At 38.7% G+C, this 13,283-nt stretch overlaps 1 protein-coding gene and 1 pseudogene across 1 annotated transcript; both read right to left on the bottom strand.

The window, feature by feature from the left end:
- LOC127231422 (olfactory receptor 143) lies at window positions 1-945 on the bottom strand. The gene has a single exon (XM_051196956.1). The coding sequence runs from the start codon at window positions 931-933 to the stop codon at window positions 1-3; it is 933 nt and encodes a 310-aa protein (XP_051052913.1). The 5' UTR covers window positions 934-945.
- Window positions 946-10,169: 9,224 nt separating this feature from the next.
- Window positions 10,170-11,504, bottom strand: LOC127231369 (olfactory receptor 143-like; annotated as a pseudogene).
- Between the last annotated feature and the right edge of the window lie 1,779 nt (window positions 11,505-13,283).

Here is a 13,283-nt window from a genome sequence, read left to right as displayed (position 1 = left end):
TCATCTTGTGATTCTTGTCATCATTCTCCTTGCAGCAAGTTTGACATCCTTGTTCCTGAGACTGTAAATGAGAGGATTCAGCATGGGCACCACAAGAGTATAAAACACTGAGAAAAATTTCCCTTGGTCCACAGACTCAGCAGATGCTGGTTTGACATAAGTAAGCAGCCCAGATCCGTAGAATAGACTAACAGTCAAAATGTGAGAACCACAAGTGCCCATGGCTTTGGACCAACCTGTAGCTGATGACATGTGAAAAATATTTAAAAGGATGGAAGCATATGAGGTTAAGATAACAAGGCCAGATACAATGACAACTATGCAAGCAATAAGAGAACTCACAAGCTCATTGGCATAGGTGCTGCTGCAGGAGAGCTGAAGAAGGGGGAAGATTTCACACATGTAATGGTTAATGATGTTGGAATCACAAAACCTGAGCCTAATCATACAGCCAATGTGGGCCATGGCACTTGAAAACCCCATCAAATAGGACCCAAACATCAACAGGGAACACATTCTAGGTGACATAAAGATGGCATACATCAAGGGCTTACATATGGCCACATAACGATCATAGACCATTGCTGTCAGCACATAACATTCAGAATTAACAAAAAAGCAGAAGAAAAACAGCTGAGTCATGCATCCTGTATAAGAGATGATGCTCTTCTCTGAAACAAAGCCCATCAGCATTTTGGGGCTACAGACAAATGAATAACAGAAATCAACAAAGGACAAATTGAATAGGAAAAAGTACATGGGGGTGTGAAGGTGAGAATTCAGACAAATGAGAATCATTAAGCTCAAGTTTCCCATCACAGTGGTTGTATAGTTCAGCAAAAAAACAAAAAACAAGGAGAGCTGAAACTCAGGTTGGTCTGTTAATCCCATAAAAACAAACTCAGTCACCAAAGAGTCATTCTCCAGAGCCATTTGCTTCTGCAGAAACAGATATAATATATGAAATAAAAGGAAAGTATCTTTTAATATACAGGGATTTATAGAGTTGCTAGATTTGCAAGTTCAATGTTTTGTTAAGCCATAAAAGTCATACAAGCATAATACAGGTTGATTCCTGAGGAATCCTCATTTCTTCTTTCCCCAACGATGATGTGTGTCTTTCCAGAGAAAATGATGATGGGTCTCTTACTGTCTCTTGAATATTATTTTCCCTTCTTTACTCTAAAGTTTATTTCAGAAATGTAATAAATCAATAGTTAATAAGTATCCCAAACTCAGAGTTTATAGCTTTGTGACTGAAGGAAAATTGTCAAGACGAGTCAGTGATGAGTTTTGTTCCACAAAGATTTCATTGTAACTACAATAAATGGATCCTTCTTCAGTGTCCTCAGGTGTCCAAAATCTTTGATGGATGATAGATTATGAAGATTTAAATCTAACTCCCTACAAGGCATACTGTGGAATGTGACACAATTTCAATGTTAGATTTTTCTCTGAGTGGGTTCCAGGACAGCCAGGACTGTTTCACAGAGAAACTCTGTCTCATAAACTAGAGAATAAAGAAAAGAAAAAGAAGTTCCTCTTCACCCACAAAAGGAAACAGAACATTTTTATGAGACTGTAAGATGTTGTCTCACTTAAGCAAAAACCCATTTCATGTTCCAGAGGCCTTTGGAAATTGTTTAGAATCCTGGAAAATTATTCTCTCCTCTAAGATTTCCTCCCAGGTTTCATGAGTCCCTTGAGTGACAAAATTACTGAGCCTGTGTTTACATCATGTTCATAAATATAATGTTGGCTCATTTGAGACTCAAAGTTTTGCTCAGTTTATAAATCCCATCAGAACTACTGATTGACAAAGTACTAGGTGGTCACCTTTAGAATCTTCATCACAATTGTCTGCACACACTTAAAGAAGGAAATTGAGGGTTACCTACCACATGCTTTATTAGTATTTTCTAATAAACAACAAGGATTGTATCAATATATTGAAGATAATGGATTAAAATTCCAAAATATTTTATAAAAATTAGATTGGAATATACAAATAAAAGATATGTAATACATATACACATATCTGTATACATATACACTGAATCTGTAAATAGTTAGGTAACTTCACTAACCTTTATTTATTTAATTTGTATCAGTATATTTGTCTGTATATGTATAAGCTGAGACTCATAAGAAAAGTTTTGTATTGCATCTCAGTGGTAGTACTCTTATCTTACATGTATAAAAGTATAAATGTATTCGCTGTATCACTAAATAATAACAATAGAATAAAATATAAATGGACTTCCCAGAGTAACATATAAATTAAATGAGATGATTCTCACAATGTGTTATAATTGACATATAAAAAGCAATTGTTTGGTATTATTTTACCTCTCTTTATTCCATTTACTTATTCATATAACCTTGGAATTATTGTTATTTGGATTAGACAAGCATTTGTTTTCATGATATTCTGTGTAACATCCCTGGTCCTTGTACACCCCCACACACATACTACCTTTGTCCACCATACATACACACACAGAAGTAGGAGCCAACAAAATTACTTTCAGCATCATTGAAAGTCCCAAAGTACTACAGTAATTAAAAAATGAAAGGTTAAATTGTGACACCTGTGCCTACCCATATCCTATTCAGAGCCTCCTGAGGACTGGGAACTGTATGCTGGGTACTCTATTCTGGTGGAATAGCCAGTTCAGAGCCTGTCAGCATCCTGGGCCCTCCCGCACCCACAGTAGGAGGCCACCTTCTCGTGCCCTGCTCCAAACCTCCCGAGGAATGGGGAGTGCATGCAGGGGAGGTTGCCATGGCTGACCTGCCCATTCAGAGTCTGCCAGCATCCTGGTCCCACCTCTACCCACAGGAGGAATCCTGCCTCCACCTACTAGAAAAGGAGAGCAATTGGAGTATGGGATGTGCTTGAACCCACTGGAAGAAAACCTTGGTCCTGCACCCACCAGGAGAGGAGGAGGCCCGAGCGGTACATACTGGAAGAAGGGATGGATAGAAAACAGTGTAACAACACAGTCAACAACAGAAAAATCTATACGAGGCCACCAGAGTCTACAGACTTCACACCAGCAAGACCAGACCATACCAACACAGATGAAGCAGAAGAGAATGACCCCAAAAACAACTTTATGAAGATGACAGCATGATAGAGATCCTCAAAGAGGTAATGAGAAAATCCCTTAAGGAAATAGAAGAACAAAGACTTACAAGAAAGGAGGAGAAGGCAAATGAAAAATTGCAAGAAATATTTCAAACAGTGCAATGGTTGAAAGCTGAAATAAAAAAAAAAAAATAAACACACACACACTCAGTCTGAGGGAATGCTGGAAATAGAAAAGTTAGGTAAATGATTAGAAACTACAGAAGCGAGATGGAAGAGAGGATCAGGTGTTGAAGATATACTAGGAGAAATAGATTCATCCACCAAAGAAAATATTAAGTCCAACAAATCTCTGACACAAAATATCCAGGAAACGTGGCAAAGGCCAAACCTAAAAATAATAGGTATAGAAGAAGGTGAAGAAACTTAATTCAAAAGTACAGAAGATATATGTAGCAAAATCGTAGAAGAAAACTTTCCCAACCTAAAGAAAGATATGCCAATGAAAGTATAAGAAGCTTACAGAACACCAAGTAGAGTGGACCACAAAAAAAGTCCCATTGCAACACAATAATCATAACTTCAAACATACAGAATAAAGAAGGAATATTAAAAGGAGCAAAGGAAAAAGGCCAAGTAACATATAAAGGCAAACCTTTCAGAATTACACTTGACTACTCCATGGAAACTGAATGTCAGGAGGTCCTGGATAGATATTCTGCCAACAATAAGAAATCATGGATTCCAGCCCAGACTACTATACCAGCAAAGCTTTCAATCACTATAGATGGAGAAACCAAGATTTTCCACGACAAAATCATATTTAAACAATACATATCTACTAATCCAGTCCTACAGAAAGTTCTGGAAGGAAAACTCCAATCTAGGGAAGTCAACTATACCCACAAAAAGATAGGCAATTGATAATCCCACTTTACCAATAGCCAAAAGAAAACTGTAGGTAAATCCACACACAACACCACCAATAACAACAAATCCAAAACAAACAAGAACTAACAATCAATCCTCATTAATATCCCTCAATATTAATGGTCATAATCAACTATAAAAATACACAGGGTAACAGAATGGATAGGAAGACAGAATCCACCCTTCTGATGCATACATAAAACACACCTCAACTTAAAGACAGACATTGCCTCAGAATTAAGGGTTGAGAAAAGATTTTCCAATCAATAGGACTCGAGAAACAAGTGGGTGTAGGAATACTACTATCTAACAAATTAGATTTTAAACTAAAATCAATCAAAAGAGATGAAGAATGACATTTCTTCTTCCTCACAGAAGAAACCCATCAAGATGAAGTCTCCAATTCTGAACATCTATGCCCCAAATACAAAGGCACTCACATTAGTAAAAGAAACATTACTAAAACTCAAATTGCACATAATACCTCATACACTTATAGTGGGAGATTTCAACACCATACTCTCAACACTAGACAGGTCTTTCATACAGAAACTTAACAAAGAAACAAAGGAACTAACAGAAGCTATGACCCAATAGGGTTTAACAAACATTGATAGAATATTCCATCCAAAAACAAAAATTATCAAAAAGATTTTGCCATAAAAGAAAAAGAAAGTGTGATCCTTTGTTAGTGTTGAGTAAATTGAACTGAAGGAAAGATACTATTCAGTATTCAGATTAAGAAGGGATTCTCTTTCATTTAATACATATTTTGAAATTTAATTCTAACTACATTCTTTCTTCCTCCCACCCCTTTCATGAACTAAAAGCTTTCCTCCATAGATTGTTTTTGGTCATGGCATTTTATCACAACAATCAATCACCCTAAGTCAGGAGCCATATGCGCATTTGATTTACTTCAGTACAGTTGAAGGAACTTACTCAACTATATAACAATAAGGGAAAGCTGCATATTCAAAAGGCCTGCATAGCTTAGGTGACTATTCAAAAATTGCATGATGGAGTTCTCTGCAAAACTAGGAGGTATCTAAATAGGTGGGAGAATGAATTTCAGGCAGATCAGCTTGTAAGTCTCCTCCCTGTAGCAACTATTTACTGCTTCTATGACATTCAGGATTATATTGTGAATCTTGGAAGTTTAAGCTTCCCTAGACACGTGGGGTTACTTTGTGTACACATGAGCCTCCCTACTTCTCCGAAAAAGAATGTTTCAATTAAAAGAAAATAGCAATGAAGCATTCTTACATTTATATTGATAGATTTGAGTTATTTTTGGAGTATCAATAAAAAGGCAAACAATTGTTTCGTATTGCATACAGAGAAGCAGTAATTCCTGAGTTATCTATGGAAGGAAAATTCTTTCCTTATTTGAATACTCTTGACAACTTTGTTGAAATTAATTAGCCATGGGGTCAGAGTTTACCTTTGCACTATCATTCTATTTCTCTAATTTGTACCTGGGCAACAAAAAAAACTGGACCATTGTCTGATTTTACTACTTTAGGTATTTTAAATCTTCGGAAATTTTACTTCAGTAATTTTTTTTAGTCACCACGGTTGAGACAGCCCCATGCACATGAACAGTTGAAAAAGCATACCTGCTGCCTGTTAATGTTTATGGACTTCTCTTTGTCTAGCAGTACCACTGCCCAAGCCCTTTCTTTACCTTTTATAATGTAACTGCTCCCAGCAGTGAACCAGTCAACATCTCCCCAGCCAGCATGATGTCCTTAAGATCTTTGCAAACTCCAGTCTCTTTAACCAACAGTTGATGGCAGTCAGGAGTCCCTGGTTCACCAGTCTCCTCAGGCAGAAGAGTGGTGGGATGAGGCTGGCTGGCAGAGCGAAGGCAATCCTCTCAGTCTCTCAGTGAGAAGCAGGCTTTGGTGGTGAGTTACATGGGTGTTGGTCATCATCAGTCGGCGGCTGCCGGACAATGCTCTCCAATGCATGGGGGCTATTATAGTTGCTTTATGCCCCAAAGTCAACTTGTCAGCAGTGATAGCTTTTAGACAGCCAGGCCCTCCCCTGGCTACAGGATCAAGCTTCTTTGACAGATAAGCAACTGGTCTGTTCCACGGCCCTAGGGATTTGGTCAAAACTCCCCAAGCGACCCCTTTACGCCAGTCCACCTAAAGGGTAAAAAGTTAGTTACATCAAAAGGCTTAGAGCAGGTGCTTTCAACTGGGCCTTTTTAATGGCATCAAATGCCTCCTGGTACTCTGGGATCCAGGAGAATTTTTTCCATAGTCAGCCTGCAAAACTCAGATGTTCCCAGAAATTCTCTTACTTGCCTGGCCATCGTTGGGGAATTTTAAACCCTTGGGACAGTCGGGTCCAGATGAGCTGCCCAGTTCTGCACATGTCAGGGTCCTTCCATTCAAAGGCAAAAAGCAGTTGGCTGGTGGGATGTAACCTCGAACGAGTGGGGTACCCGGCCCACTCCAAGGCCCACTGTTCTTCGGGTAGTCCATGAATTACCTTGGGCTCGGGGAGGGGGTTCAAACCCTGTCTCCCTTTAATTTTATCCTTTCTTAGGGCTAGGACCTTCGATATCTTGTCTTCTTGGGACAGTCATTTGCCAAGTGTCCTTTTTCTTTAACAATATGCACACTGGTCCTCCTTGTCGAGTGGTGTCCTTCCCTTCTCTGTCCCTTCAATATATTTTCTCTGCCTCTTAACCTTTTCAGTCTCTGGAGTTTCTTCCTAATATCTGGAGTGCAATTTCCCCATGAAGACCAGAGCCTCCGAAGCTCTCTGGGCTTCTGAAGTAGGGTCAAAAAGTGCTCTCTTTACCTTAGCCAAATTGGTAGGCCGTCTCGCGGCACCTTGGAGACTTGCCACCAGAGCCTGGTGATAGATTTTTAAGGTCTCCCTACCTTTAGCAGTGTTGAAGTCCCAACTGGGGTGAGTCAAAAGGAATCCCAAGTCAATCTTATTTTTTTTCAGCTGCACTGGCCGCCCATCGGCTCCAGAGATATTTTTCTAGCCTTGAGCAGAAACTGTTGATAATCATCTCAAATAGCCTGGAGAGAGAACATAAGGAACTCCAAAAAGGGGGTGGTTAGTTTTCCAATTACAAAGATCTGGGGAGAAGGGTCAGCCCTGGAGGCTGGTGTTGGGAACCAAACATGTGCGGTGGCAGGGTCATAAGTCATAACCCTGTCCCTCCATGTTCAGCCATTCTGCTGAAGCTCAGCCCCAGTGGCTCTGGCTGCCCTGCCACATTCCTGAGAGCAGGGGACGAGCATGCTCATTGTCTAGCTGGGTCTCCCAGCCCTGCTCTCCTGCGGATCTAAAGTCAAACTTAGGTGGGGTAGTTAGTTTTTCACCCATAGGGAGAGTAGAAATGGACACAAACAGTAGGAACAGAAGGACACAAAAAACACAGAACAATCCGACAAAGAGGACAAATCTGTGTGGTAGACAAACGGCGCCCAAACCAAAGTTACAAAGTGGGAGGGAAGAAAGTCCAGAGGCTGGCTGGCCCCCAGAGAAGAGAGCCTTCGTCTCCTTCCCTCCTCCAAACAACCCGGGACTTTCGTCCAGGGCGGGACCAAGGGTCTCAGGACACGTCTGTCTCCCCCTGTGGTCCTATACAAGTCCTGTGCAGGCCAGGCACAGATTCAAATACTCAAATCAAAAACACATTTCAAGTCCTGTGCAGGCCAGGCACAGATTCAAGTACTCGAGTCAAAAACACATAACATCAGATGCATCGGACATACATCAAACATATAGGTTGCGAGCTCTTTCTTACCTCCAACTGGCAATGGAATTGAGTCTGGGGGGGGGGTCGACCAAATCCCGGACGAACCCCCAAAATGTAAGACCCTCAGAATGAGGAGTCTTCCAGGTTCGGTCAATACCCCAAGAACTCAATGTCCAGTCCAGTTGCCACAAAAAGCAAGAGGCTTTAATGAACAGGAAACGTTTGCACAAACGGGCTCCTCCAGCACACAGGCTAGAGAGAAGCCCCCTCCCCTGGGCCCAGGTGTTTTTAAAGGCAAACCCACAAGCTTAGGGAGAGGGTGGGACCCTCTGTCCTTTGAGTACGTGACCCTTGGAGGCCAGATGGTCTGCTATTAGGGTCAACAGACCTTAGGGCCTCAGGGTGTGCTAATTAATTTTCTCTGGCCAAACCTGAGTTGCAGCTATCTCTTTGTTTCCTATGAACCTGAACCCTATTTACCACCTGCTGACTCACAGGAAAGGAGGGGCAGTGTGAATTCTTATCTCAGGACCTTGTGAGAGGAAGTTAGCAAATTCCAAGGAACAGATATTGGTTTCCAGTTTAGTCCATCATTAACATTACTTTTTTGGTCTTTCAATTATCCTTCTCACTACAGCTTTGTGGGAAATTTTAAAACTTGGAAGTATGAGTACTGCAACTTTCTTGTTCTTCTACTTTGTTGTTTTCCAAATTGTTGGCTAGACTATAAATCACACTGGATGCTGAGCTATGGATGCATCAGCTCTATCACAAAAGGAAGAAGATATATATATATATATATATATATATATATATATATATATATTATTAAGTTATATGTGCATGATAGCTGTTATGTCATTGATAATCAAGCTATAATCAAATTAAGCACAGAGGTAAGAAATAGAGTAAGAGACTGGGGTGGATGTTCCAGGGAAGAGGAAATGGTTATGGATGGAAGGCATGGGGACTGGAAGAAGAGGATCAAGAGAGAGTAAGAGATAAGAAGGGGCATGGGGCAGAATAAAAGGTGGGACAGGTAAAAATTAATAGTCATTTGAGAAGATATATGTAAACCTAGAAGCATCCTAAAATATATGCACATATGTAAAGCCTTTCTAAATAAAATACCCCAATAACAATGAAGACTGAGTCCCAACTGGCTATCTCTCATCAGCAAATGAAGCTTCTAGTGCCAGAAATAGGTTTCATGTAATCAAATTCTTGGCCAAACAATATCTGTTTCTATTTAAGGTATACTGCAGGGGATGAAATCCATGCCCAACACCAGGTGGGTAAACAAAACCTAGTACTAAATAAGCCATGGACCTAAGGAGAAACAAAATACTACTGTTCTGCTACAAAGAGCATAGCAATTAAATAACTATGCCATTCTGTACTACTCGAAGATAAGTTCTGTTCTCAACCATCATCAGAGAACCTTCCTCCAATGGTAGATGGGAATAAATACAGAGATCTACAGCCAGACAGTAAGCAGAGAGTAAGAAGCCTTGGAACAACCAGCCCTACAAAGGATATAAATGGTTCAGAGCCTTCCACTTGGGGCTCAAGGAACTCTGTGGAAGAGGAGACAGAACAGGTATAAGAGCCAGACGAGATGAAAGACAGAAAGAAAACAGGAGCTCATAAACCCAGCACAAATGATGTGTATATGAACTAACAGACTGTAGTAACATTTAGAGAATCTGCACAGCTCTAAACCATATAGCGATGGGGTCTTAAAGCTGAGAGGAAAAGTGAACACATGTCCCATCTCTAACAGACACCATCTCCAACGAATATCTACTTCAAATGAAAGTTTACTTTTCGCCAAGAGAATCTTACTTGAGGAAACAAGCCACTCTTACATGTAGGCCCCATGCCTAGCAGTAGATGACCAACATAAAACTAACTCAAGAGCATATTTGGAGGTTCATTGTTTTATATTGTTGTGCCAGAGCACTGTATTTTTTAGACTCACAGGTCATTTTTGTATATATTATGGCTTTTTTATTTTATTTTTATGGGATTCTAGTGTGTGCAAGTGTGTGTGTGTCTTCTGGCACAGGTGTTTTTTGGTTTTGTTGTTGTTTTGATTTCTTTTTCCTGTGTATTTATTTTGTCCTATTATGACTCATTTGTTTTGTTTTATCCTATTTGATTTTATTATTTCTTAGTTGCTTGTTTGTTTCTAAGGAGAGACAGAAAGGGTATGGAGTGGATCCAGAGAGAGGGACAGTGGGGGAATCCCAGAGAAGTCAAGAGAGTGGAAACTATTATCAGAATATATTCTATGATAAAAAAAAATCTATTTTCAAAATAAAACAATGTAAGAGAAAGTAGATGGGGCACTGTTGAGAAGAATAAGTGGATGGAAAAAACTGAGAAGTGGTAACTTCTGAATGTAACAGGACCTCAATTTAGAACATTGACAGTTACCATCACAAAAACTGCATATTATCAAGCCAATAAAAATTCTCATGTGGCTATGGGAAGAGTCCCCAAAGCCAGTGCCTAGGAGGAGACAATTTGGCAGTTGATGGATGCTGAGAGTAACTCCTCTGTGGAGATGCAGCCACCAGTAGGTTACTACAGCTATGTGCACATGGAAAGCACTAAATTGAACTCAGCGGAGTGTTAATAATAATTATAACCATAAGAAAAGAACATGAAACTAGGAGGAAGATTTAAGTGGCTCACTAGGAGATGTTGAAACACATTTGTGATAGATGGATATTATCAATATATATTATGTGACTATATAGGTATTGCAAAGAAATAAAAATACTATTTAATAAAATATCCATTTTAACAATAGCAATCCACAGATGCATTGTAATCATAATCATGATTCCAGAACCATTAGGCAAAGACATAGAAAAGATTTCAAACTTTTTATGGAGTCACAAAACACCTAGAATAGATGAAAGAACCAAAATGTAGTAATACTAACGAAAGCTTTGCTGTGGTTAATTTTGAGTTACACTACTGAGGATAGTAATAAAAATAGATGAATACTGAGACAAAGCAGTCACATAGGTCAATGGATTGAAAATTCAAGTATAATTTCACACAACTACAACTAGTTGAGTGCTGGTAAACAAGATTAAACTGGAAAAAACACAGCAGTACTCACAAGTTCATTGACATAAGTGTTACCACAGGAAATAAGGACAGGGAAGATATCACACATGTAGTGATCAATAATGTTATTATTACATTATTGTAATGTTATTACAAAAGTTAAGCCTAAACATTAAGCCCATGAGGACCATGGCACTAGAAAACCCTATCAAATATGAACCAAACATCAGCAGACAACAGATCCTAGGTAACATGATAGCCTTGTATAGTAAGCTTACATATAGCCACATAATGATCATAGGCCATGACTATGAGCACATAACTCTCAGAGTTGACAAAAAAGCAAAAGAAAAACAGCTGAGTCATGCATCCCATAAAAGAGATTATATTCTTCTCAGAAGCAAGACTCATTAGCATTTTGGGGGTAAACACAAATGAATAACAAAAGTCAATGAAGGACAGATTGAAAAGGAAAAAGTACATGGGAGTGTAAAGGTTTGAATTCAGGATGATAAGACTCATTAGGCTCAAATTACCCACCACTATGGCTGTAAAATTCACACAGAACAGAGAAAACAGGGGCAACTGGAGCTCAGGTTGGTCTGTTAGGCCCAGAAGAATAAACTCAGACACTGAAGAGCCATTTCCTGTAACCATTTGCTCCATGGGTGGCATCTGTAAGAATAGAAGGTGACATTACCATGCAATTCATCTTCAGTTCCAGAGGGATAAGCTAAGATTATTGGTTTATAAGCTTGGGTTGAGAGAACAAATAATAAGATAATAATAATAATAAGATCCCTAACTGCTCCTGCTGATTTCTGAAGAAAGCTGATTTCCTCTTTATCATTCCCATAATATGTGTATCTGTTCAGAAAGCGTACAGATAAACATTCCAATTTTTAATGTAGTTCCATATCTTTCCTAAGTATGTAATAGCAAGCAAAACTGCAAAGGAGCAATACATAAGAACTTTCATGCAGTATTCATTATTGATACACCTTGGAGTTTCAAGGTATTTATTCAAGACAAATATAGTTTTGTGCTTACCTTCATTCATCTGGAGCCCTCTTTCCTTTTGGAGTTCTTAGTCTTCCTTCTTTCTGCACTGGGAGGGCAAAGTGCCCAATAATAAAGAAAGTTATAGACAAATGTGTTTATGAACACCTAGAAGAGTCACACAGGAGACTTTTATTTGAGAATATCTTAACAAATTTATTTTCACGTACAGAAAATAAAATTACAATCATGTGTAAATCTCCAAAGCATTGCCTAACTCAAATAAGAAAATTCATTAGGATCATGAGAATTTTTTCTCTTCTTCATGATTTCCTCCCTACTGGATCTGTGCCTTGAGAGTCTTAATTGGTGAGCTTGTGCTTGCATTCAGTGCCACAGAACTAACATGGGATCTTTTGAGATTAAATGTTCTACTCAATTGATGATTTCCCATTAGGAATATCCAGTGCCCTTGGCGGACTGTGAGTATTCCTCTTTATCCGTATCCTCTATGCTTTGCACAACTCTACAATAGTGTCCGGGAACATGCTACCTTACCATTTGTAGCTTTTCTATGGTCATATTGAAACAAAAAAAGAAAAAGAAAAAACAAAACAAAACCAAAAAAAAAGCCATGTTCTACAAAGATTTTGAAAGGAGAGAAACAGACTGCTAACCAGCCTGAGTTTATACTCATTCTTTTCCCTAATTATGAAACTGTAGACTTCCGTGACCATTGATTATATATAATGATATCTGCATATTCTTATGTATGCCTATAAAATATACTCAGGAAAATAGAGCTTGGATTGTGGACCAGTGTTGACGTTCTTGCTCATAAAATTCTGTTGGCATTCATTTGGAAAACAAACAAACCAACAAAAAACTGACAACAAGAAAGTATTAAATAAAATTAAAGTGATATGTCATTGTGGTTTTGACATATAGATGATGCATATGATGTATAAGAACTGTATTATACATAAGAAAATATCCAGGTAACTTGAAATGTGTTAGTTGTTTTATCCTTTTCACATTCTAGTTCAGGTACATCAAATTTCTACTCTGGTCACAATTGAGTGAAACATATTTTTAGTGTCATTGCCCTGTGTATAAAAGAATGAACACCATGCCTGGCCCCTTCCTATTCCACATCTGTCTCTCCTCTCACTCACCTTCATGTGTCAGTTGTAGCCAGTGAAATTTCCTTAGAAATTGTCAATTATTCTGTACATAACAATGGAAATAAGAAAGAGAATATCTGACATGGTAAACTACATTGAAGAACATTGGAATGGCGAAGAGAAAAGGGTCAATAATAATCTGTGTGTTTTCAAATCAGTCAAGAAGGAAAATCGAGGAGCAAATAGATTGATATATCATAATTTATTACTGTTAGAAACTAGCAAACTACCAATTATTTGCATCATTTTACATTCCCTTAGA

Source organism: Phodopus roborovskii, unplaced genomic scaffold, assembly GCF_943737965.1.
Source record: "Phodopus roborovskii unplaced genomic scaffold, PHOROB, whole genome shotgun sequence".
Taxonomy (NCBI): Eukaryota; Metazoa; Chordata; class Mammalia; order Rodentia; family Cricetidae; genus Phodopus; species Phodopus roborovskii.
The sequence above is the reverse complement of the archived record's forward strand: the minus strand, read 5'-3'. Positions and strand labels throughout refer to the sequence as shown.

Coding starts and splice junctions, on each gene's coding strand:
- LOC127231422 (XM_051196956.1), bottom strand. CDS start 933: ATGGCTCTGGAGAATGACTCTTTGGTGACTGAGTTTGTTTTTATGGGA.